This window comes from Calliopsis andreniformis, chromosome 8, assembly GCF_051401765.1.
Source record: "Calliopsis andreniformis isolate RMS-2024a chromosome 8, iyCalAndr_principal, whole genome shotgun sequence".
NCBI lineage: Eukaryota > Metazoa > Arthropoda > Insecta > Hymenoptera > Andrenidae > Calliopsis > Calliopsis andreniformis.
In genome coordinates this window covers 1,884,419-1,911,826 of record NC_135069.1, presented here as the reverse complement: position 1 = coordinate 1,911,826, position 27,408 = coordinate 1,884,419, and the positions used below count along the sequence as shown (strand labels likewise).

Sequence of the window (27,408 nt, the reverse complement as noted above, 5' to 3'; positions counted from 1 at the left end):
CGGTAGGCCCACCATTAGATCAACTAGAATATCCCTCCTGAGTCCATTGACGTCCTTGTCCCGTACATTCGGACGTACACTACCCCGTGGCTCTGCAATATCGTAACAGAGGGGATGGGGGCTGCTCGAGTACTCGAAGAGAGCGGGCCAAGACTGACTCAGCTCGAGCTTCGAGACTCGGACAGCCTTAATGGGAACACGGCTTGTCGTCGTCGAGTACGTCGATGCGCGGTGTCTCAAAGAAAAAAGGAGATGAAAATCGACAGAGACTGACGAGGAAACGGAGAGGATCGCTGCTCACCTGTACAGAGGCGGAGGACTGGACTGAGCCTCGCAAAGCAGCGTCACAGCTTGTCCTTGGACTTTCGCCAATGCATCGAGTTTCGATCTAGGTGGAAATCGAGGAGGGCTACTCCCGACTGGCTCTAAAATGCAAAACGAGGAAAATTCACGTAACTGACCTATCGATGCCTCACGTTTCTCTCGCGGTCTCTGTCGTCGCGGAATAAGGGACTCAACGCAGTCAGGCGACTGACACGGTTCCAGCCACATGATCCATCGAACCAATGCTAAAGGAAACGAGCAAGGACAACTGCAGAACGCATCGGAAGACCCTCTTCCGTTTGCTCGTCCAAGCGTACCTGAAGATCGGCAGTGGATGCGCCTGGGCCTGACACAGCATGGCCATGGCTCTGTGCGCAGCTAACGAGAGGACTGTTATTTTAGCCGTGGGTGGTACCTTCGGTGCCGCACCACTGACAGGCTCTAAGGAACGATAAGTCGACTGTAGCTTCGCGAAAGATCGATCATAAATACCTAAACGCTGGAAGAGGGTGGCCCTGCGCGGGACAGAGCATCGTTACAGGACTGCCAACGTAGCTGGCGAGGACGTCGTACTTGGCAGTGGACGCGACTCTAGGCTTGGCACCGTTTACAGGCTCTACACAATCGCCAAATTAATGGAGTCTACGAAAAGTTGACTGACCTAAACAAGGGAGCAGGGAACGCCTGGGCGTCGCAGAGCAAACTGAGCTGGGCATCGCTCGCCACCTCGAAGGAATCCGACTTCGCAGACTTGGGGAATTTTGGAGACACCCGACCTGCTGGCTCTGGCATTCACAATCTAAATAATTACTCTTTCCCCCACTATTGCGTACACTAAGCCCACGCCACCGCCGTCTTATCCGACTTTCTCAATCCCTCGAGCAACTAGAAACTTCAGGAACGTAAAGATCTTCAGCGAGTTACCTGTGCATGGGTGGTGGCGACGCCTGAGCGGCACACGTGATAGCTACCGACGATTTCGCGGCCCTGACGTAGGTGACGCTCTTCGCGTCGCTCTGAAAAGTTGGCGCCTTGGATCCCACAGGTTCTGAGTCAAACAGAATCGCGAGACCGCTCTATAAACTTCCTCCCTCTGTCATTTACCTGAACGACGGAACTGGGAACCCTTGGGCAGGGCAAAGCAACACCGACGAGCTTCCCGCGGCGCGCACAAACGAGTTGACACGATCATCGCTCGAGAACTTCGGCCCCTTCGCTCCCATAGGCTCTGGCAACGTAACAATCGCGCTGTTTGCTCAGACCAGAATTTTCTCTCGACAAAAGGGCGCAAGCGGGAGCCTCCATTCGGAGGAGCATTGCGGTGGAAAATAAAATTACAGAGGATCGATAAGAGGCGGCCAGTGACTAGAGTACCTGAACGCTGGTACAGGGTGACCCTGCGCTTGGCACTGCATCGCGAATCCCATCGAGCTTTTGGTCTTCTGCCATCGTTTTGCGTCGCCGGACACGGAGGGCGCCTTACTGCCTACCGGTTCTTCGCCAGAAAAAAGTGCAGAGCGTGAAAAGAAGAGTTACCGCGGAGAACCTAATGATAGCCTGGCTAGAAGAAACCTTCTCCGCTCGAAGGGTTCGAAAATGAGATCAAAGGGCTATCATCGATTTACCTGAACGTTGGAACAGGGTAAGCCTGCCCTTGGCAGAGGATCACGATGTGCGTACCGGTGCGTCTCTCCATCAAACTTCCTTTCTCTCCAAGAATCGAGGGCGCTTTGCTACCGACAGGTTCTATCAGAAACGGAGGCAACTGTGAGCCTTTGACAACTTTACCTATAATTGGGTACAGGATATCCCTGCGCGGGGCACGTCAGCACGACGCTAGAAACTGTGCTCTTCTCTTTCCAACCGCGTTTCATCTCGCCCGTCAGCGTGGGCGCTTTGCTCCCGACAGGCTCTAGCGACACAAAGAACGCAGAGGTCTCGCGAGGTGCTTTAAGACCGAGTGAGGTTTACCTAAAACTGGGCACGGGATAACCCTGAGCCGGGCAGAACAGAATCACGGTGGACCCAGAGACCCTTTCCTTCCAGCCGCCCTTCAAGTCGCCTGTCAACGTTGGCGCCTTGCTGCCGACCGGTTCTATTCGAACAACGATTTCAAAGACGCTTCAGGGAAGGCAGATGCAAAGCTTTCAGCTGGTGGATCTTTACCTAAAGGCGGGCACAGGGTAGCCCTGAGCAGGACACGACAGAACGGCGCTGGACTTCGCTCTCTTCTTCAGCCAACCCCCTCTCAACTCGCCCATCAACGCTGGAGCCTTCGTCCCGATCGGCTCTGCGGATTTCACGCGGCATGCGTTCAGGGTTCGTGTGCAGTAGAGTTAAACGTGATGTTAAGATGTTAAGATGTTAAGATGTTAGTAAACCCTTCTCCCGAGTGAGAGTACGACCAGACAGGCACGGAACCTGACGAACGTGGTTTAGTCACGGCATGATCAGTGTGAAAGTCAATTAGAAGGCGAGTAGGAGCGACATGTAATTGCATTCCCTTAAGAACTGAGCGTTTACCTAAATGAAGGCACGGGATAGCCCTGCGCTGGACAAAATATCACGACGCTGGACGTCGCCTTGACCTCCAATATCATTCCCTTAACGATTCCCATCAACGCTGGCGCTTTGCTCCCGACTGGCTCTGATTAGATGCAAAAGAAGGAAGCTGTCAGCAAAGTAACGCGTCTCGACACAGATGGAATCGAGGGAAAGCTCGTTTAGAAAAGTCAGTAAAGCAGAGTCGCGGAGAGGAGCGTCAAGCAAGGGAAAGTAACCGATGAAACTATAATATCGCTTCCATGTAGTATCGTTGATACATAGAGCAGACTTTCTCTTCGCGGTTTATCGGCCGTCAGCAACCAGTAGCGGTGTTTAATTACCAGAGGCTTTACCTAAACGAGGGCACGGGATATCCCTGGGCCGGACACGGCAGCACGCAGCTAGCTCCTGCTCCTTTTTCCAGCCACACGCCCTTCACGTCGCCCGTGAACGTCGGTGCTTTGCTGCCGACCGGTTCTGACAATGCACACGCGACGAACGGGCCGAGATTAATTGTTTTACATTGAGGTCGGAAGGGGGACAACGGAAACAAGGCCAAGGCGATATAATGGAAACAAATTGGGCCTTTAAGTGCTCTTGTGTTTTCGCCGATTGCCGAACAATGCGAGACTCAAATGGCTTTCAGGTTTCCAGAGGAGCGAACGGGGTCACGAGGGTCGTCGTGTCGGTGTTCATGGGCAGAGAACAAAAATAGGGATACATCCAAGGGGGGAGACGTTTACCTAAACGAAGGCACGGGGTACCCTTGCGCAGGACAGGAGAGCACGACACTGGAGCCTGCTTTGTTCTCCATCCATCCGCCCTTTAAATTGCCCGTCAACGTTGGCGCTTTGCTGCCGACCGGCTCTAACGAATCACACAAAGAGGCAGAACAAGAGCATGCTGTGAGCTGCTGGCTCTTTGACTAACACTCAGCGATTAGATATGATTGCGATGGTGTACCTATAGGTTGGAACTGGGAACCCCTGGGCGGGACAGAACAGGGTGAGATCTTGCCCCCTGACACGATCGTACCAGGACAGCTTCGCGTCACTCGAGAACTTTGGCTTCTTCGTGGCGACCGGCTCTGTCACAGGATTAGCGAAAGCAGGGATGAAGACTGGCCTAACTGTATCGAGTTACCGAACACGATACTCGAATGGGCTTTACACCTGACCGTCGCTTAATGAACTTAAAGAATCGCTAGTCTTTTCGAAACCAAAATCATCTGGGAACCGACGGTCGTAATCGCGTTTCTTAATCTACTTGCTGAAGGAACACCGCGAGATAGATACCCTTGAATGGGCAATTTAGTACCTGGTTACGGGAACAGGATGCCCCTGGGCATTACACGGCATGCTCACTTCCGACCCCTCATTGCGAAGGAAGAAGAAGGACTTAACGTCTCCCAGAAAAGCGGGCGCTTTGATCCCCATAGGCTCTGAAGCAAGGGAATAACGAAGTCACGCGGAATGCCATTAAATTCATAGACACCGGAGTCCCTCGGACAGGGTTCCCCTTTCCAACTTTTAATCAACCGCGTCTCAGCTTCTCCCGATATTCCGACGGTGGTCTTTTTTCTTCGAGGACTATCTAAGGATCCAAGCGTCTCGCTTCAATCACAGTCACCCAGTTTCGTACCTATGAGCGGGTGGAGGATGACCCTGGGCATTGCACGGCAGGCTAACGTCCATGTTTACTCTTCGTACCAACAGAGACAGTTTGGCGTCGCCGGCAAAGGCTGGCGCCTTGCTTCCTACGGGCTCTGGACAACAACTCGATTATTCCGGAAATGCAACCTTTGTTTGCCGATAGAGTGGACAAAGTGCTAGCGACACGAGCGTTAACTAATTCCGCTGGAACTGTCGGCCGTGTTTGCGGTGGGATCGATAATCGATACACCGTGGATTCTTTACCTAGTGGTGGGCACAGGGCTTCCCTGCGCGGCGCAAAAAATGGAGATGGGCTGACCCTCGGATCGTCTGATCGTGCGGCTCAGATCATCGTTCGTTAATCGAGGCGACCTTGCTGCGACAGGCTCTGAAATCGATCGTGATTCGCGTTCGATCGAGCTGTTCTCGAGAGGATTACCTGGTGGTTGGCACGGGGAATCCCTGAGCGCTGCACGCGAGCACCACGCTCGTGCCCTTCCGCCTCGCGTATTTACTAAGGCTATCGTCGTTGGAGAACATGGGCGACTTGAGTCCGACCGGTTCTGGGGAAGAGAGAAGGTGGATCGAGAGGTTTCACTGGGTCAACGCGCGAGGGGTGATAGTGTTCTAAGCGGATATTCTTCAGGCTGTGGCGTGATTACCTGGTGGTTGGCACGGGGAATCCCTGAGCGTTGCACGCGAGCACCACGCTCGCGCCCATTCGTCTCGAATACGCGCTTAGGCTAAGGTCGGTGGAGAAAATCGGCGACTTGAAGCCAACTGGTTCTATGGAAACAATCAAGCTCTCACTCGAGAATCGAGAAAGAAATCGCGATGGTACTTTAAGGGGAAGCGCCTAACTTGTGTCTGAACTTATACAAAATTTAAATGTACAAGAAAATAGAATCCAAATAAAAATTTCAATTTGCATAAATATCTACTGTAATTAATTCTACAAGCTGAGTGCTTCCCACATGTGAAATCTGAGAATGATCCACTGTACCGTTCCCCCATAAAAGAAATCCTAAAACCCACTCCTCTGAGCACTAAAATAGAAAGGCTCTCAAGGACTGACAAATACTGAAACTACAAAGTGGTTCTACAATGTAGCACTGCAAAGTTCGATAAGGATCTAAGACCAGCGAAAGCATAATCCACTTTGCCTGGTGCACGATATTTCCGCGCGACACGCGAAAGATTACCTGGTGGTTGGCACGGGGAATCCCTGAGCGCTGCACGCGAGCACCACGCTCGTGCCCTTGCGCCTCGCGTATTTACTAAGGCTATTGTCGGTGGAGAAGATTGGCGACTTGAATCCAACAGGTTCTATGAAAAAGCATTTCGATGCCAGCGGTTATATTCCGTCCTCGGCTCTGACGCATTGAAGGACGACCGCGGAGATGGCCAAAGGGAAATTGGAATTAATGAACAGACAGCCGCTAGAGCTGTGAGTCATTTGAAACCGACACGCCGGTTGCATTGGGAAACTCTATCGATCGCGATTAAATGTCTCACCTCGAAAGTGGAACAGGGTAACCTTGCACCGGACACATCAAACTCACTGCCTCGTCAGATTTCCCCTCCATGAACTCGACTTTACGAACAGTAGGCAGTTTTGGCTTTACGCTAGAGGTAGGTTCTGAGGAACAAGGAAAATCGATTAATCTCGACTGTTACTGACCGTGTGATGGGGACAGGGAACCCTTGAGCGGGGCAAGTCATCGACACCGCGCTGGAGGTCGGCGTCGGTCTGACCACTTTAATATCGACGTTCGTGAACTTTGGTTTCGCGCTGGACACGGGTTCTGAACAAATACATTTCATACTTTTTAGTCGACAGGTGCTTCGATTCCCTAAGGCTGGAACTGGGTAACCCTCAAATGGAAGACTTCTACTTGACCTCTATTTCATTTCCGTGGCCTCTTTGACCACGGTGAGGAGATTAAAGCGGATCTTAATGTACCTGAAGGCTGGAACTGGAAATGCCTGCGCTGGACAGGGCAGAGTCAAAGGCAGATCTCGTTGCACAGTGTAAGCAGTGTAGGTACGCGAGTTTTCAGTCATGGGAAATTTTGGCTTGGTGCTGGCCACAGGTTCTGCGAGAAGAAGCCATCCTTTAACGTCTGCTCTGAGTCACTGGGACAGGGCTCCGATAACGATCGACTAATTACTTCCATCAACTACTTCGAGGCAATTCTCTCGCGATACCATCGAATTCAGGGGAAAAAGCGAGTGAAGCACAATATCGATTAAACGGTTCACCTGACGTGGAAGAACCGCGATACAAAGGCTGTTCATTATCTGGAGGAAGACTAACTGTTCTACCATTTACCTACCAGCAGCATCGTCGTACAGAGGAAGCAGAGCAAGAATCAACATTTACCTGAATGCTGGCACTGGATATCCTTGAACAGGACACAGTAGGGTGATAATCGTACCGAGCATCGTTCTGGGATTTGTCGATTTCACGTCCAGGGCTGTTAATTTAGGCTTCGAGCTCGACACGGGTTCTGCGTCACACGAGAAACGGCCGATTTTCAGCGAACGCACCCCGAGGGATATCTACGTCTCCTACGCGCCTTCTCAGTGGACTTACTTGAAGATTGGGACAGGATACGCCTGGGCGGGACACTGTAACGGGACGCCTCTAGCTTCCGGGACTTCGAAGGTTCGGCTCTTGTCGATGGTCGAGAACTTTGGCTTCGCGAAGCCGACGGGCTCTACGAACCAAAGCGCAGATAGAAGGAAACGACCTTCGAGAGACTAAGCAGCAGATTGATATATTGTCACTGGAGGGAAGGAAGCTCCGAAAATAATCGCTCCTGCGTGGATCCATGGATTCCCCTCCGCTTGGGAGAGACTAATATACTGGGACAGGGTGCACGAGGGGAGAGGACTATTTTCCTCCGAGCCGACAGATATATCGACCTACCTAAACATGGCGACTGGGAAGGCCTGGGCAGGACAAAGCAACGAGAAGCCCGTGCCTTTCGTTACGCGTAATCCGACGTCGTTCACAGATGGAAACTGAGGCTTGCTGCTCGAGGCGGGTTCTAAAAACAGAACGCGAGGCGGCTGCGAAGGTCGTGCGTCAAGAGGAAGCTAGAAGAGATCTTTGAATATGCTGGAATAGGGGCTCCCCCTGTACCATAAAGGGTCGCAGCCTTTCTGCTGCGAATGCCACCGACTAGGTACATACATTCGGAAAGGTCGGTTCACAGGGAGTCTAGCATGTACGAAACGAATCTAAGAGTCATCAGCATTAAGGCATTCACTGGCCTACCTATAGAAGGGGACGGGGAAGCCTTGAGCGGGACACAGAAGGGTCACGCTTTTCTGCGAAGACGCACTGAATCTCTGAAGATCACTGGGACCAGATAATTGTGGTCGTGAACTGGATGCTGGCTCTAACAGAAAGACACGCAATTTGCAGGGAGAAAGACAAGACAGACTCTGGGGATTACCTGTGCGACGGAACAGGAAACCCTTGGGCAGGACACAGCAACGTCATCGCGCCACCGAGTGTCACTTTGAATGTCTGCGAGTCAGCCAACGATGGGAACTTTGGTCGAGTACTTGCAACGGGTTCTATGGGAGATACCAAGAAAGAGGTGACGAAAAATTTCCACCTCTGACTTCTCTGAGCCGCGCATCGATACTATATTCTTAAGAAAACTCCTTGCTCTGTGTACCTGAAGGCTGGAACTGGGAAGGCCTGGGCTGGACACATCAAAGTCAGCGGCTGATCGCAGTGGACCGTATAAGTACGCGAGTTTTCTGACATGGGAAACTTTGGCTTCGTGCTGGCTACAGGCTCTACGTCAAAAAACAGACGTGATCATTGAATGAATTCTGATCACGAAACGCCGGGACAGGGTGGCCGAATTTAGTCCCAATGATCACACCTGCGACTCCTAACTACTACATTCTCAAACATAAATCACTGTATCCCACCTATGGGAAGGAACAGGGAATCCTTGAGCAGGGCACAGCAACGTCATCGCACCACCTAGTGCCATTCTGAATGCTTGTAAGTCAGCCAACGACGGAAACTTTGGTCGAGTGCTTGCAACGGGTTCTATGGGAGATACCAAGGAAGAGATGACGAAAAATTACACCTCTGACTTCTCTAAGCCGCGCATCGATACTATATTGTTAAGAAAACTCCTTGCTCTCTGTACCTGAAGGCTGGAACTGGGAAGGCCTGGGCTGGACACATCAGCGTTAATGGCTGATCGCAGTTGACTATGTACGATCGTGAATTATCCGTCATAGGAAACTTTGGTTTCGTGCTGGCTACAGGCTCTACGTCAAAAAACAGACGTGATCATTGAATGAATTCTGATCGCGAAACGCCGGGACAGGGTGGCCGAATTTAGTCCCAATGATCACACCTGAGACTCCTAACTACTACATTCTCAAACGTAAATCACTGTATCCCACCTATGGGAAGGAACAGGGAATCCTTGAGCAGGGCACAGCAGGGTCAGAATCTCCCCCAGCTTAGAGATAAATCCCCGCGAGTTATCCATCGTTGGGAACTTGGGTCGCACGCTTCCCACAGGTTCTAAGACAAGTCCCAGAAAGAAAGGGTGGTAAGAAATCTGCATTGTACAGGGGAACAGGGACAGGGGACCCAGTAGGAGGACACGAGCCGAAAGAAGCACGCTCGAGGCTGAGGACCTCTTGTCCCTGCCAGTAATCTACTACTTCAAGCGATCTAACTCTCTCCTCCGTGTGATAAACACTGTTGCCCCTGTCACCTCGTCCTCCGATCTCGAAACAAAGAGGATCAGAGCGCAACGTCGTGGAAACTGGTAACAAGCTTCCAGGCGCAGCAACAGGAGATCGTTAATTGCAATCGTGTTTGGCAAGTTGAAAGGTCGACGAGCTCCCTACCTATAAGACGGAAGAGGAAATCCTTGGGCAGGGCAGAAAAGCGGCAAACTTCCGTTCGTCTTCGCCGAGAGTCCAATCAAGTTGATCGTACTGGAGAGTTTCGGGCGTGAGCTTGCCACAGGTTCTGTGGATCGTCGAATTGTAACAGCGGAAGAGATTGTTTGGCAAACTGGGTCACGCGAGTCGCGTCGACTTACTTGTGCACGGGGACAGGGAACCCCTGGGCGGAGCAGAGCAACGTCACCGAGCCGTCTTTCATCGTTCGGAATCCTCTGGTGTCGTCGATGGTCGGGAACTTGGGTCTCACGCTGCCCACAGGCTCTGAACGTTTATCAGATTATGTTCACGCGACCTGAGCTACGTGCCCTAGTGAACGAGGGATGGGGAACCCCTGAGCGGACTCCTACCACTTTCTAAGCTTCTACTTTCTAAGTTAAGCCTAAATCTCAGCTATAGGAGACGTTGAAGTGCAAGTAGGCGAGAATTTAACATTCAAATCCGATGATCCACCCATTGGGTCAAAGGACAGCCCTCCTCATTAACCAAGGACACAACATATAAGTTATTTTTATGCTGGTCTCAAAAAATCAGTTAAGTATCTCGTCTACTGGTTCCTAGGAAATTGTGGATCGAGACTGTACCTATAACTTGGCACTGGGAATCCCTGCGCGGGACACAGCAGAGGCAGAGTTCCATTCGTAACGACTGTCAGACCATTTATGTTGCTCACAGAGGGGAATTTCGGCCGCACGCTTCCCACGGGTTCTAGGGCGAAGGAAATTCGAAAAAAGAATATAGCGACCATCTCCAGCGAGAACTTACTTGAATACTAAGACAGGGAACCCCTGAGCGGGGCAGAGGAGCGTGACCGAGCCATCCTTGACTGTTTTAAAGCTCCTGGAGTCGTCGATGGTCGGGAATTTCGGCCTCACGCTGCCAACTGGCTCTGATTATGCAATCAAAGGGAATCTAGATGTCTAGGAGGCGATAGTGAACGACTTTCTTTTTGTAATTATTTTTCTACCTGTTTGAGGGAACAGGGAACCCCTGAGCAGGACATATTAGAGCCTGAGCCCCACTGACTGACGTCCTGAACCCACGGATGTCGTCTGTTGAAGGAATCTTTGGACGAACACTGCCTACGGGTTCTGGAGAACCAATAAGGATTTAGGGGAGATTGTCCTGTTGTCTGAGGAACGGGGAACCCCTGAGGGAACAGGGCCGTTCCAAATGCCACCATTATTAAGTTCAATTTGTTTACCGAAAGTGGAATATTCGTGGAATATTGAGATTCGAACGAGGCCTAGAGCTGACTACTGAGAATGACTATCTATCTTGAAGAAAATTCGAGGAAACTTTAAAAGGATATATTCTTCATTCCAATATAATACAAGTCCTTTAGAATGCCTTTCTAACAGCTTTGGTAGCCTACTAGCTTCAAGAGTTCCTTTCTTTGTATCCGTGCTTCAGTGATCAGAGATATCGTACCTATTAACAGGTACTGGGAATCCTTGTGCAGGGCAGAGAAGCGGCAAACTGCCTTTCGATTCCGTGGAAAGTCCATTAATGTTGTCCATCGAGGGAAACTTTGGTCGAACGCTGCCCACTGGTTCTGTTTCACAACGAAAACACTGTGACTGGAGTGGTCATAGTCGCGTGGGCCCTTGCTCGGACCCATTGCTATTCTGGTTACTACGGCCATCGTCATCCCGATCGCGTCTCACGACTCCAAATCAATGGAGTCGCTTTGGTTATCGTACCCATCGTTGACTGATAGCTTCTATACGACAGAATGGCTGCGTTTCAATGGCAATTCAACTTTATACACTATCGAGAGCTCGAGAGACGAGATATCAGTCAGCGAATGAACGAAGTGGACGTTAATGGCCGACAGCTGCGTCTCGTCTATTCCACGTGTCAGTGGCTGAATATCTTTGCGCTCCGTGTGAAATATTACATGTGACGTTCAACTTACCACGCGAGAGCGAAGGACAGAGCCCGGAGATCGCGTGAGGGTGCCGCAAAACGTCGGAACAATCTCACGTTTCGTTCGAATTCTTTCGTTTCTTTTTCATCGTCATTTTCGTCTCTTCAGATATTCATCCGAAACCGATCATGCCAAGAAATTATGGGCGGGCGGTGGCGCGTGCCCGCAGGGGTACCCTGTCCCAGCATTCAGGTTCCCCAACGAGCTTGATTCTCTCGGGGAAATTTACTGTCACGTTCTTTTATCTCCTAATTTTCTGAATTTTGCAAGAGGAAAACTGATTTGGATGAAGTAGGCTAGTCACGCTGCTTGTTTGAACTCGACGTTTCCGGAGTTAATGTAATCAAGCTCGTTGGTACAAGTGATTACACGTACTTTCACGTGACTACTTGGCCGAAGGCAATTGATTTTCCAGGAGAGACTGTCGTAAAATATAACTTGATTGTTGGGGTAATTAGCTTACTCCACTGAATGCTCCAATTACTCTGCTTTCGTTCATGGAAAATCAAATGTCTCGGTTGGCAGTTTCGAACCTAGACAAAATTTTAGGAGACTATGCTTTATATAACCCCACAATAATTAAATTAATATACAATTAATATCTTAGATATAAAAAAAATGTCATCTCCAAAAAACACTGAATAAAAAGAAATTCGCAAACTAATTCTGTGGTATTTACTGAACCTAAGACTTAAAAATCCCCAATTTCATTTTACACAAATAAAACTCGATTCTACTTACTATAAGACAGTGTCCAGGTTCGAAACTCAGGAACACGATTCTGATTCTCTTCTCAAGGAACAAAGTAAACCTACATTTCTCACAATTCAACAACTTCCGTCGCAAGTAGAACAAGTCAGGAGAATCGACCGAATCAAAATCGTGATTTCGATGGCGATAAAAGTGATCGATGCTTGTGATCAATCACTTACCGGTAATGACGAGACGTCCCTTGGTAGCAGACAATCTAGTTTCTCCAGTAAGTCTATGCTTGGTGCGGCATTGGTAGGTCTTGTATCCATCTTCCGGTCCAACATCGCGGATGTGCAGTTCTCCAGAAGGCAATACCAAGTATTTTCCATCTATAATAGTCCAGCAGCAAAAAGAAAAGTGAACAGATTAATTCTCGCCGTTCCTGATTTCCCTCGTGTAACTTTCTACCTCGGGATAATTGACTTATCGAAGTGGACATAGGTTTTCCGATGATATTCGATATTGAAACAGTTCCAATCGAACAGGACGATATTTTACGCTTCGCCTGGGCGGCTGTGGCGATCAGAAATATTCAATTATCCCGACGACCGCACGATACTCGTCTACTAGGCATGCACACACATGTAGACGTGTGTCGACGAGTACAATGCCGTCTTGATTAATACATCGGCCCGCATGCACTCTCCATTACCTTCCACTACCTTGGCCAAGTTCGTTGAACGTTGAATAGCGACGGACTCTTTATCTATCTCGTGCTTTCACCGTTCGACGAATCGCTCGCCTTTACTGGCCCGCTCGTCAAATAACAAGAGCAAGGGAATATCGGGGGTGCAATCATCTGGTGCCCGTGAAATGTAAGAAACAGTATCGATCCTAATCGAGCCACTCGTGACCTGATATTCCCTTTAATCCTTCCAACCCCTTCAGGAAAGCACTTTCCAGTATATGTTAGTGACTGTTGAGAAAAACATTGATAGAAGTAATTAGAATTTCGTGAAGGGGTTAAAAGAGTTTTTAACTTTATTTTGTAACCTTTGGTCTCATACCCTATCACTTTTCTTGTATATTAATTTTTTTACCGAGTAGAAAATTCATTTTTATCTCTATCAAACCCTCCTCTTATCTTCCAGTTACAAAATAACAGACGATCGGGCCAAAATCATGCAATTAGCAAAACAACTACAACAATTAATACAAACAATTGATGGGCACACAGAGGAAGGGTGCGAGAGAGTTGATGGAAGTGGCAGGGTGTTACGGAAGAGGAAGGAAGTCTGGGACAGCGCGAGCAGCGGCAGTCAACGTCGTACGAACAGTTCAAGAATAGCATTTGGCGTTTGCTTTTCGAAACGAGGGGCATCCGGCATTCGGAACGATTTTCTCGCGTGCCAGGCATATTTCTGTCGTCGGTCGATCATCGGGAACGCGATCGAGGATCTAGCGGAGGCCGATGGAACGAACACGTTGCGGAAGAACGACGCCAACACCCTCGCGAAGATACCTTCACCCTTCTCTCTCCTCGAGCTTCGATATCCTGTTCCACACTCCCCACCTCATCATTTCCTGCACCCTACTACTCTACTGTTATCATAATTTCTATAGCCTACTTCCTCAGGCTCGCAAAAAATAATTTCCTCGGATTTAATGACAGACACACAAGATGCTCCAGAAAAGAGCATATTGACCTTTTCTTGTGGAGCATCTTGTATTTTTCTGAACACCAAATTTGCCTCAAATTTAAGATAACGAAAAATTATTCTTCCACTTTCTATGCAAAGCAATCGAATTACAATAGCCTGTTGCATAAGTCAAAGTTCACGAAGATCCTCTTCTGAAAACGCGTCCCGTGGACAGAGGAAGAACGTCGCGACGGTCACAGCAAGGAACGAAAGGGAAAAGCTAAGATATTCCATCGCTTTCATTAGAACACGTGCACGTGGTGTGTACCGTAATCGGTGTTAGGATATATTTCAGTGGTCTCGTCTTCGATCCAAGAGTCAACCTCGACGAATTCGGCGACGAAGCTCGGTATGTGACACTTGATTATTGCGGCGTTCCCCCGAAGGACGTGTTCGTCCATCACGTTCACTGCATACCGCTGCCCGACAACTGCAACCAGACACCGGTTTCCGGTTTTACCATAAGCCGCACATCTACATACTGTCTCGTATCCGCGGCGATTGATCGCAAGGGGCCAAGTGCGTTCGAAAATTCGAGCGTTTTCAATGGTAACGGAACGAAGAATCGGTCGATCGGGGTTGGAAACCGGAAGCGTCACTCTTCGGAGTTAATTATTCACACCGTCGACGGATTCTTGCTCCCTGCCAGTCACTGTAATTTTAACCATTGCATTCTGTGATCCTAGCACGAATTTAACTCCCAGCTGGTGTGGCGTCAACAATAGAAATGGGTTACTGGGACATCATACTCAGACACAAGTTAACGTAATTCCGCAAACTACTTTAAATAAACTAGTATTTCAATTTTTAGCGACCAACACCAAACCAAATAAAATCTTTTCTTTGACAAATGCACTAAGGGACTGAAGTTAAATTTTGTTATCAAAATTGCATTGCTAAGTCTCCCCCACACCATCCAAGAGTTAAAAACGAACGAACTGCCCCGCGTGAAAATTCGAATCGCGAGATCCTAGGCAATTACGGTCAACAAGCAATCAAATCATGGAGAACGCAAATTCGATCCGTGCTCCATGCTAATGGGTACCGTATGCTTGTCCATCGGCCATGTAACTGCCGCCGTCGGAATCGATCCATCCCACCACGTCCACGTGGTCGGCGACGAACGAGGGAACTTGACACTTGAAAATCGCGGCGTTCCCGCGTATCGCGAATTGATCGTAAACCTGAACTTCAAAGTACTGGGCGACCACTGCAATAAAGCGAACAGAGAGAAGGGAAAAAACGATAGAACAGCTTGTGCGAACTGTGTACAGGGCGGGCTTTGACCCAGTCGATTAAAATTTCAATGAACCACCGCTGGTTCGTGCCACTGCAAACGGGAGAGTTCAACGCGTTCGGTCTCTTTGCACGGATGGAAATTAGGCTAGGTCGGCGGACATCAATTTCCTCGCTGGTTTGATTAGTCCTAGCTTAATCTAATACGAAATCACGAACGAGGCCAACGCTGGCCCGTTTCCTCTGCCCTCGTCGATCCGACGACAAATGTTTGATGAAAAATATTTCCTCGACCCGTGTGACGACCTTTAATCGCGAACAGAGCGCCACGTAGAACAAATCTGCCTGGACAAACTAATCTCTCGGCGAAGTAACGCCGTTCAACGAGGAGAATTTAATCCCGAATCAAACGCGAGAATTTACTGACTGCGAGATACGTGTGTGTATTCCGCTTTACACGCGATCTAGTGAGTGTTAGCCGAAAGTGGATATCCTATTCGCGGGAAGTTAACTCGCTCTGGCTTGACCTAATCGGACTGATCGCGAGGAGGAACGAGGCCACTGCCAGCCGCTCGCTCTGCCTCTGTTCTGTGGAAGCTGCGACTTCCCGTGGACGAGTGAAGCGAACCAGTGAAGCAGACCTCCATCAGGCCTCTCTCTTCTCCCCTTTGAGCATCCTGTGCGCCCCGGGAACCGACGCTTCGCGTCAAAGCGCGCAGCAAGTCGTCTGTTGGCGCGAAGGATGAGCAGGCTGTTAACTCAATTTATTAATTCCATTGAAACGCCAGCAGGACTCGTTTGACAGAGTTAAACGTGGCTGGCAAAGTCGAGTTGGTCTCTGGGAATCGTTGGTAATCGCTAAATTTCCACAAATTGTCTTCCAAAAGAGTACTGACGAACATTAATTTCTTCTCGAGTTTCGTGACAAAAGGAACAACTGGTCGCGAATGTATTCACAGACTCGCCCTCAGGAAGTCGTTTGAAGCCACGCTCATCCCAGTCGCGCCAAACATCCCCTTTGATCGAGACGGAGGAGTACCCTTTTCTTCTTGGCTGTTCGCGTTGTACGTGGACCCGTCCTCGACAGCCAGCCACTCGATCACGTCTACGAAATCCGCCACGAAGCTGGGTACGAGGCACTTCAGGGTGGCTGTGTTGCCGCGCAAAACGAACTCGTCGATGACCCTCGTCTCGTAGAACTGCTGGACCACTGCAACGCGCATTCTCCCAGAAGACAGCGCGAGAGACATTGGGTACACGAAGGGTATCGCGTCGCGCTACCCCCTAGCATCCCTCGACAATTCATTCGTTCGGGGGAGAGGAAATGAGAAATAAGAGGAAAGAGACGGAACGAAAAGGCCCTCTCCTACCGTAATCCTCTCCAGGCGTGTAAACCGTCTCGTTGTCGGCTATCCACTGATCCACCTGAATGAACTCGGACACGAAGCTCGGTATTTTGCATTTCATGATCGCGCTGTTCGCCCGTATCACGTACTCGTTCTCGGCCTCGGTCACGTAGAACTGCGAAACGACTGCCCGCACCCCAGGATCAAGATAAATGTCCCAGAATAGTCAGACTAAACATGTCAAATGTCCCAGGAAGTGGACAACCGAAAAATGCATACTTCGATTCCTGCATTGCGTCTCAATCACTAGTAGAACTGATCATTAATAGAACTAATTTATATTAGCAATAGTGTCCAAGTACCAGGACATGCTCGGCTACAGAGACATTTACCTTACGTGTTAAACGATTAGGAACAGACAGAACTGCGTGGACACCGCGCAGAACACAGCCACAAATTAGTCAATCGCGTTAATACACGCTTTGGAGACACGCCTCGCGGCAAGAGGTTTGCTTGGCCCTTCGCTTTTGACTCTCTGCCAGTTTTCGCCTCGTTTCAGAGGATACTTTCCCATATACGTTTGACGCTCTTTTAATTGGCCGTTTTAACGCCAACTCCCAGCGAAAGGAACCGACGAGGGTCGGAGTTGGATTAATCGTAATTCCGGGCGAAGTTCCCGCAGAGCTCGCGTGTCGCCGGCGGACAAGCGAATTTACCATGAGGCGTGTCTAGCCTCGATTAAGGCTGACTCCACAGTACCCTGCCCGACAGCGGGATCCTCCGGAAGATAGATCTCGCCGTCCTCCCTGATCCAAGCCTCGACCGTAACGAACTCCGCGATGTAACTGGGGATGCTGCACTTCAAGATCGCGCTGTTGCCCCTGATCACGTACTCCGTCATGATTTCGGGATTATACGGCTGCGTGACGACTGCACGAAAAACGACCTACTGACACCTGCTCGATAATGCAAGCTTTTCGCAAGTGTGGAACACTTTTCGTAGATTCTTTGATAGAGTCCTTCGCAGTCATTAAGGGTTCTGATTGCTAATTGACTCTTCAATTCGCGATTCTTCTGGAGAAGAATATTACTAAAGAGATCCCGCGCTGGAAGTCGTTTATTTTCTTAGGAGAGTCATATAATTCCAAGCTGAGAGCCACAGCGAATGGTTCATTAACCCTCGTGTTGCCGCCGCCGCCGTGCACAACTGCCGCCAGACTGGACCGCGCCGGAAACGAATCGTTGTCATGTGCCACTTTGAACTTTCGAAACTAAGTTTGGCGGGGAAACGGAGCGCCTTGTAAAAAGTCCTCTCTCTCTCGAGGGACGCTCGGGACCCGAGGAACGGGCTGAGGATCAAGGACAGAAAAAAGAGCAGGGTCGACCAAGAATGTTGTACCGTAGTCGTTGGACGGCTTGAAGGTCGAACCGTCGCTTCCCACCCACGAGTCTACAGACACGAATTCCGCGACGAAGCTGGGTATGGTGCACTTCAGGATCGCTGCGTTTCCGCGTATCACGTATTCAGATACGACCTCCGCTTCGTAGTACTGAGTCACGACTAGAGGAAACAGGATGGTATCGTGAATTCAGGGGTCACGTTCTGAGAAAGGTTCAATGGTCGACAGAGTGCCAAAGGTCTTCAAATTTTTTCAAATTTTCAAATATTCAAATTTTCAAATTTTCAAATATTCAAATTTTCAAATTTTCAAATATTCAAATATTCAAATATTCAAATTCTTCATATAATTGGAACTAAAACCTTCAAAACGAATTACCTAGCCTGACATGAAACATCACAAAAGCAACGAAAATAAGAATTCTCTTCACCTTCCTAACGAAGCAACCCCTCAAGTCACTTAATTAGTCTTAACGAATACTTTCTCAAGTCAACTCGCCTATCCGCCTATTTTAACCGAGAAAGCCTTTCTCCTGCACGCGTGACCGAGTCATGGGACACCCCTCAGCGATCCCCATCGATCCCGCGTCTCATACGACGTTGACTAATGCACGCCCTCGCCGCAAAGCTTCGTCAATCACCGAGCCTACCACCCCCGCCCCTACCATTGTTCTCCTCCGGTTTGAAAGAGTTTCCTAAGTCGTCCTGCCAGCCGACCACTTGAACGAACTCTGCGACGAAGCTGGGTATGCTGCACTTGAGAATGGCCGCGTTCCCGCGAATTACGTACTCGTTGTTGACCTCTGACTGATAATACTGCTGCACCACTACGAAACAGACGACGCCAGGCTGATAAATCGACGCGAGAGAAGACTCGCGCTCGGTCATTATCTGCGACGAGCTGAGGCTGAAATGACTGTGGCATTATCGATCTCTCGCTGCTTCCTGCACCGTGTTGCCCGTCGAGACGCGGTTTCCCACAAGCCCGATAGAATCTCGGGGATCGCGGACCCGTTCCACGACGTCTCGGACGCACGACGTTGACGACAGCCTCTCCAACGACGTATCGACGTCGCCCTTTCGAGCAGATCGATTCTCGCGTGTCGTATCTTGCGCTGCAGTCGCGAGAGAGCTCAGGAGAGCTTGAATCCGAGAGCAACGCGTCGACCAGGCCGTCGAACGATCGCTGCACTTTGACTCTCATCGCGTGTATATCGTACGCTCGTGTCAGTGCGTTTCCACGCATGTGCAACCAAACGACATGCATAGAGAACGAGAGAGAAAGGGGACCGTCTGACGTCGACGTCGATGTCGACGATGTGCTCCAATTATTTAGCCCACCGCGCTCTCCCTGGTATAAGCGACGAGCTGTGAACAGCGTTAACGAGACTGACGATGTTCTCGCGTACGCGCGCAGCGATTATGCGAGTGGAGGGAAACCGAGCACGTTCCCTGTTTTTATACGGGTTCTAGCTGCGATGGGCTCGATGCAGCCAGCGATAAGTATCGTGCACGCGATCGTTCGATTTGGACGCCTCTTCTTCCCGTGCTGATTGCTGCGATTCGATCACGTAACGACCTGCTCGCTAGGACGATAAGAAAGAATCGCCTAGAACAGAGTTTCTCAATGATAATTATATAATCCCTTAGGAGTCTCAAAGACAAGAAAGGTGGGAACAAGAAAAACATGGAGACAAAAAAGAAAAGAAGGGGGTTAAAAAAGTGACTGATCATGGAAAGAGAGGCATAAGTCAAAGGCTGAGAAACTCTGGCCTAGATCGATCGAATTGTACCGTAATCGTCGCCTGGAACGAACTCCTCGTCGTGATCGGTGTGCCAGGACAGAACCTTGACGAAGTCAGCGACGAAGGACGGAACGACGCACTTCAAAATGGCACTGTTACCACGGATCGCGTACTCCTTGTTCACGTCTGTGTCGTAGTACTGCGCCACCACTGTATAATATCACTGTTAAAATGGGCTACCGAGATTTCACGAGTAGCTGCTGTGCTCCAGTCTCTCGTTCAGCGTTTCCCTTCGAACGCTCATGCTCGAGCTTTCGGAGGGTGCGCCACTTTAATCGCGCGCAATTGGGTCAGCGTTGTTAAGTTCGAATTACAGGGTTCGATGCAAAACTAGGGGGGATTTGCTTACGAAATTGTTGAGCGACATAGAAGCTCCAATTTATAGAGGTCGATATGATTTTTCATGGCAGTGAATCAAGGAGTAGACTGGAGAACAGTAAACATTTTCGCGAACAACGGCGGCGGCAGCGAATGCTCGTTATTGTGTGGGTCTAATTTCGCCTCCAAGTTCGAGCTGACTGCGGTAATTGCCACCGATATCCTACGCTCAGTGTATCGCGACAGGCATACCCGATACGCGAAGTACTGACCCAAATTCGAAGACTTTGCTGGTTCGTTCACTATTCGAAACAACTGTGGAGAAAATGATTTAAAATTTCCCATGCCTGGCCAGTGCAGAACGTCTTACCACCTTTATTCTTCTTGACCCTATCAACTACTGCATATATTAACAGATTGACTATCATTGGAATATATTGAATTGTACATGAAATCACAGTCTGCAATATAAAACTGCAATTAATGAAATTTTCACTTAATGAACACATGTTTCTGAATAATACCCAATAAATTGTAGAAGTATTTCATATGCACTCCAAATTTTATTAGTATCACTAAAACAAGATCTTATTTGCGCAAATATTTATTCTCTCTAAAGTAATATTTTTAAAATAATAATATCGTTTGCAAAAACACGTTCTTATCCTCAAGAAGTGGCGAGACGTTCGCTCTCTATAAATCACACATTATCAAATAGGTGCGCCTCGTTATCTTGTATGAAAAGTGACAGCTGGCCAGGCAGGGTTCCGAGCGATTTTGGAATGCGAGCAAAGGGACGGGACACTTACCGGCTCTCACGTTAACATCTCGGCTGTGAACTGAACCTGCCGGGGATCGTGCCAGACAGCTGTAAACCTGAGCATGAACCTCTTGACGATAATCCTCGGCGCGGAAAGGAGGGAAGACCAAGTTTCCGTTCGGCAATACCTGCAACCATGCGCGATCCCTCGTTATGAAAGAACGCACTAATTCCTGACTAATAAGGCGACAATTACTTCGACCTTCTACGACTGACGTAAGATCGTTGCATCGGCAAATGCTCGTCACGTGGGAGTACGAGTGTTCGATACAGTGGGACGTTCGATTAAAGCGCAAGTAGGCTCATAAGAAAAGGAAAGTCTGATTTGTACAGGAAGATTTAGAATGAGAGTCCATTTGAGTAGAATATGACAAGGGATACTGCTTAGTGCGAAGAAATGAAGAAATGAAATACGTCTCCATTTCTAAATCACCCTGTACAATCCTTCAGACGTCTTACAGAATTTCATCTTACGGTATAGCGCGAAGGGAAATTAAATAAATCAAAGTCAACCCCTCCGAAATATTTTTGCCAAAGGAAAGGTACCTGTCGAAGTCCAGGAACATCCCCTACAGCACTTCCGTCGGCGCGAACCCAGATGATATCCGGCTGTGGGTTTCCTCTTGCCTGGCATTCGACGACAGCTCCGGTTCCATTTGAGAAGTCAACTCGGTTTGGTGGTTCCTTGACAAACACTGGTCCCATCGATTCATCCTCAGCGTAAGCCACTGCGAATAAACAACGAGACGTTTGTTCGGACACCGATTCGATTCCTCGGTTCTTTCCAATGCTAACGACAACCGAGAGAGCGTGGAGTTGCAACGTCGCTAACAGATTAATTAGCCAAATTCGTCGCTCGCGGAGCAACTTTTACTGCGTGTCTTTCGGTTTCGCTTATCATCAGTCTCCATCAGGATACGCAACACCCACGTTCAATTGGCGCGTCGCCAATTGCAGCAAACAACAGGTTGCCGGTCTACTATTGAATAATATGCTATCAACGTCACGTGACCATAAGGGAGAACGTAATGCGCGATTCCTCTTCCGTCGCGATGAGCTCTGCTCCTTGTCGTCTTTGTCATACAAATTTTCCCTTGCATCAATGCACCTACTGATCGAATTATAAACTAGGAGGCATGTGGGATGCATGAGATTCAGACTGTTGAGATTGCAATCCCTTTTAGAAGAGTATTCCAACCCACACGCATTTCAAATACTGACAGAAGCTGGTCAGAGTACAAATGAGGTGCAGAATAGATCTGTTGGGCAACTTGTAACACAGGTATTCGAGAAATTTCTAATTGAAACTGGGTTACACGTTAACTAATCCCTTAAATATCAGAGTAATTCCTCTTTCTAGGGAAACAAGCACTCAAGCATATGCGCCACAAACTCCCATAAGAATAAATCTCCCCTAAATCTCCCGAGGGGTAATAACACTCTCAGAAAAAAGCTTAAGTATGGAAGCCTCAAGCCATCACCGATGCTCGCAGATTTCCTCAACTAGGCGAAATCCCACAAGACGCGCTTTACTTTTACACACGTTTTCAGTCGCATGTTTACGATTATACAAGAGCTCCTTGTGCCACTTTCTTCCCGCGTAATCGCCTACCAGTTCATAATAAACGTAGCGCTCCGTAAAGTCGAGTCACGAAGAACCGGTTGGCAGAGCGTACCATCGAGGCAACGACAGGAGGCACGCAGGTACGAGGAACAGGTGTTCCGAACTTTCGACGTTCGGCTGCATCGCTTATCTCTGCAAACTTTACCCTCGGTTCTATTCTTAGTTGATGCAGCCTCGTCAATTTAATCACCGTCCTCTGCATCTGGTCGTGGCTCACGACGGAGAACCGAACGACTTCAAGCCACTTCCGGTATCGCCTCCGTGTCGCCGATCGCGTGCTGAATGGCCACCGCCCGTCTGTTAACATTGGCGCGGAGAAAGGCAGCGAAAGAAGATTGATCAGTGACCCGATAAGCGCGTCGTGTGAAACATTTTTCGTAAAGCTCTGGCGTTACGCGTTCTCGATCAAAGACGAGATTCTCCTCGGTCGATAACCGGCCCGTAATCTATATATAGGCAAGCTTTGAAACGTCCAGGCACGCTGCATCGAATATATTTCCAGCAAACGTACAGCGTGGCTATATTATAGTCCTGTGTACATCGTATCAGCGATCCGTGTGTGTGACTCACGCGCGTTTACGCGTATCGGAGCTGAAGAAGGGTCGTGACGAGCATGGTAATCGAGACTTTTGAAAGCTGGAGGAGAGTCGGAGGAACCGCGACTGATATCTCGTCGTTTAGCATTCTTCACTTCATCTATGCAAAATTGAGACTGAGAACTGTATCGCCAGTCGAGCAGACTGCTTGCGAGAGAAAGTGCGAGGTGGAAGGCAACCCCTGCCGAAAATACGAGGAAAAGTGCACTTTATTTCCTTAGTTTAATTGGGGATACAATAGGAACTTTAGTGATGCTAAAAAAACGTTAACTTTTTGTATACAATTTTCCTGATCATTGATAAGACCGCACTGGACTACTTCAGCTAGTTTCAGAAACATTTTCCTCATTATGTGAGTCGATATCGAGGACATCACTCGTTAGTATGCACGTGAGATGCACTCAAAAATGTGAATACATTCTTTTGTGCGTCAGCCGAGAGGAACTTCGGAGCATTCTTTCATCGAGAGAAACAATGTTTTATAAGGACTTCCTGTTTTCCAATACCTGTACGTTCGAGTAGTGGATCATTTGTGTAACATCCAACAATGAAGCTTTCACTGAATCTTTAAACCTTTTCCAACGTAATATGGACAATTTTCTACGCCTTCCCAAAGACTGCAAGCAACGTGCAATGCTGCATTGGTCATGATCTTTTTTCTCAATGGAACGACATCCCAACGCTGAATCATCGCCGCCGAGTCTCCTGTCGAGAGCATCATGGACGTAAAATCAAAAGATTCACCTGGCGATGGGCACACGTTGCTCCGGCAAAATACGATTCTCTTTCAAAGCATCAGCGTCCGTTCTGGGAACAGCAGCTGTTCCTTTCCCTCGCTCTTCTCCCCTTTCCCCTCTTTCTTGGCCTTTTCTTCGGCAGCTGCACACCGTGCTCCGTTTCTACCTACGCCTCGTGGACCTTTCACGGAGTGATGGATTCGAAATGAACCGACAGGCCAGATTGCATCGACAACGGCCAAGACGATTTCCGAGGTACCATTCCACTCTCGAGATGGAATATTGCTTCCTCGAAATTGCGCGAATAGTGAAAGTTGCGCAACAGAATCCTCTTAGCGAGATGAAACGTTTCAACTACCTCGAGTGAAATTCAAGAGGATACTTTAATCAAAATAAAGGATGACTGGAGGTTTCGAGAAAATACAGACACTAGGTTTTTCAAATCCAATGTATTTCGCAATTTTTCCTAGCTCCGCCTTCTCCCATTCAGACAACAATTATTCTCCACTACGTTTATCTTCATATTTCACCGAGTTCAGTATCGATTCCTCCAAGTCATCTCTCAGAATACTCCAAATCGCAATCTCAACGGAATCCGCTCAATGGTCTCGGAACGCTGACAGAAATCGTCGCAGCCAATTCCCTGAATCACCAGCAAGAAGCCCCCCACTGTCAGAGTATCTAAGAAACGTGCCCATCCGGAAGATTATTAAATGCAAGAGGAGTGACTGGCGTCAGCTGCTGACCTCACAGCTTGCAACGCATCATACGTTCTCGATGCATAAACGATTAGATGAGCAAGATACAACGCAGCCACGCACGCTCTCTTCGTTAGCATTGGGCCATTAAAAGCCACTTCCTCGATTCATTTTCTCACGAGGCTCCTAAGCTTAGAACTCCTTTATTAAACTCACCATTAGTCATTGCCAAGACAGCCAATAAAAGCATCGCCGCGATGTAGACGGGGTTCTTACACCCCCCTCCTGGAGGATCGCGCCACATCCTGATCCTGTATTCCTCGATCGCACTGATTCTCACCTGGTTTCACATAAAAAGCACAAAACTGAACGGAAGCTCACTGCAGACGCCGCGAAAGATCGCAACAGCCACGTTGACTCGTGCCACTTCGAGGGGGTGGGAAACAGGAGCAAATGACTACCGAAACGATTTCCTGAGTAGCTTCCTGCAGTGGAGAACGACTCGACGAACTCCACGAGTGCAGCATTCAAATCGAGCAACGTTTCCACTGTTCGAGGTCAACTAGTCCCATCCACGCCGGCTGGCTCAGATACAAGCGTGGCAAATATTTTTAAGCTCGAAGTACCATGCATGACCGCTAGCCCTGTGCAAGCTGCTGACCGGAAGCCGTACACGTCATCGGTCGTACTTAATAGTTCCCTCAGTTTCTACATTCTCCTACGACCGACACGCAACTACTATGGACATCGAGGTAACGTTCGCTGGTAGCAGATTACCAATGAAAAAAATAGCAAAACCAATGCATGCTACAATTTGCAGGAGAAAAAGTCTCGACGACAGTTCTACCCTGAAATCACAGCGATACACGATCTGGGGGATGCAAACGAAAATACATGCGCGTCAACAGTTCGAGCAGGCTAAAAAGCGATGCGAGCGAATATGAGAGAAAAAAGGGACACGTCATCGCGTGAAAACTGAAAGTGGACGAAACTTTTGGCGTCCGTCGATTCGTGATAATCCTTGGAGCACGTTGCCAGTGGTTTTTCAAAAGCACCGGCGAAACATCGTGCACGTGCTGAATCGTTGATAGCACCGCCGTGTCAGGTAGGAAGAGGACAACGAACGTGGGACAGAGGAGGAATGGATGGAGAGAACGAGAGCGAAAGAGACAGAGGAGAGAAGCAGAAGCACGGAGTAGTGCGGCTCGTCACGGAGCTGCTCCCTTTCGGTGGGTTTATTGATCGCAGGGTGCGGAGCGGACCAATCTACCCCTCGTGCAGCGTACGCCATGCTTGCTGGTATTCGCCCGAGCCAGCCGCTTGCTCGCCAGCCCGATTCTCCGCGAGACCTCTGCTAAATCCGGAAAACCCGCTCTGACCTCCCGAAATGCCCACATAGCTCGACTACCTGGACCAGAAATACCACTACACCCCCTGGCCCTTAGCTCACCACCACCCAAGCTGCGAATCCGAGCGCAGATTTCGCAGACACGCGGCTCCTGTTTGATTCAATTAAATCCCTGTGCCGATAGTAGCACGTATCGAGTCTGATGGATCTAGGACACCCCCACGTCCCCCGCGGAAGGTCACCACCCTTGCACGCGACGCGAGCTTTTTACTTTTTCTCTGTATCTATCTTCCTCAGAGCCGAACAACGCTTTCCTTCAATTCGAAACGGAAATAAACCGCTGCTCGATCGCCCCACACGCGAGCGGCGAGTCTCCCTGTCTGACAAATCGTTTCGGTCTTCCAATTAAATAATTCAGCGCGAAACGTCGCAGTGCGTTGACACGCTTGCTATTCCTGGGAGTCTTTAAACCTGTCAGTTTCCACTGACCACCCCCTGGCACTGTCAATTTTACGACCAATCTTCCAACAAATCACATTCCTTCTCAAGCTGTTGCGATCTCTCGGGCTCGAAGATTAATCAAACTGCTTTTTAATCAAGAGGAACGATCACACGCGATGATCACACTCTTTATTCACAGCAGCACATGCACACACGAACACACCCACGACGGAGAGAGGAAGAGATTTCGTAAACCTCCAAGGAACCGGTCAAGATTTTCGATTCGGCTTTTCGAAACGAGCAACGCGAGGACTCGTAGGCGAGTCATTTGGAGCGTGACTCACGCACGTGCGTGAACCAACGATTTCGTGCCGGTCTACGTACCGACGACACGTCGATTGAAATCGGAGAGACACACGCTGACCAGACCGCTCAGAGAACAAGAACGAACACTCTAGGTCCGTGGACGACCGAAGAGTGCAGCGAGGAGCGTCGTTTTACTTCGGGACAGCGGCTGCTCCACGGGATCTCGTCGAGGTCGACGGTGGGGGGCCGTCGTCGTGATACGCTCTTGGCTCTAGCGTCCCCGTGGTGGGGGCGTCGGTTGGTCGACCTTTGTCAGGCGCGACGGAAGCGGACCTATCTACTTTCGCACCCGTCTACCGTAATTGTTACCGGAGTTGGGGAAATTTTGTTTTGAATTAAAGCTATTGCATGTGAACATCGACTTCGGTTTACTCTCTACCCCGTTCCACGGTCCACTCCCTTTCACTTTTAGAACAGATTTAATCAAACTTAATGCTTTTGCTGGTTACATTTTGTAAAGGGATTGGAAAAGCTTTTTTTAATTACTGTGCCATGGAATTGTATGAAATGCAAATTTGATTGAAGTAGTGGCAAGCTGGCGGGTTTGACTAGCGACAATTTTCGCATTTTCTTCTTTCAAATGTTAATTGATTGCTTCTATAATATAGATGTAGCAAATTCTTTTTACAAGATGCGATTACTATTGTTAATGCTTTATATTATATTGCGCAAAGAGATTCTACAGTTTTACATCTTACAAAATAAAACTGTACAGTCATAATCACAAGACAGAAACTTTGAAAATTGTCATCTACTTATGAAGTATTGTATAATTTGAAGAAATATGAAACTGCATACATGAAATTCAAAAATACCGCCACAAACGAGTATAAAGTACTCATCTGATACCTTAGAAAATAAATCGAATGGTATAC

The 27,408-nt window shown here is 48.8% G+C and overlaps 1 protein-coding gene and 1 long non-coding RNA gene across 2 annotated transcripts in view; one reads left to right on the top strand and one right to left on the bottom strand.

Moving 5' to 3' along the window:
* Dscam1 (Down syndrome cell adhesion molecule 1) overlaps positions 1-26,738 on the bottom strand; it is a 52,856-nt gene extending 26,118 nt beyond the window's left edge. Inside the window, exons 1-7 of the mRNA XM_076383451.1 lie at positions 26,552-26,738; positions 24,595-24,718; positions 21,270-21,451; positions 20,713-20,851; positions 17,781-17,942; positions 12,339-12,488; positions 3,832-3,955 (exon numbers count right to left, since the gene is read on the bottom strand). Coding sequence (XP_076239566.1) covers positions 3,832-3,955; positions 12,339-12,488; positions 17,781-17,942; positions 20,713-20,851; positions 21,270-21,451; positions 24,595-24,682 — 845 coding nt within the window. The 5' untranslated portion in view covers positions 24,683-24,718; positions 26,552-26,738. The remainder of the gene's footprint in view (positions 1-3,831; positions 3,956-12,338; positions 12,489-17,780; positions 17,943-20,712; positions 20,852-21,269; positions 21,452-24,594; positions 24,719-26,551) is intronic.
* On the top strand, positions 25,400-26,572 carry LOC143182463 (uncharacterized). The gene is made up of 2 exons (XR_013002442.1): positions 25,400-25,607; positions 26,367-26,572. It is a non-coding gene; the product is annotated as an uncharacterized LOC143182463 (long non-coding RNA).
* Positions 26,739-27,408: the final 670 nt, after the last annotated feature.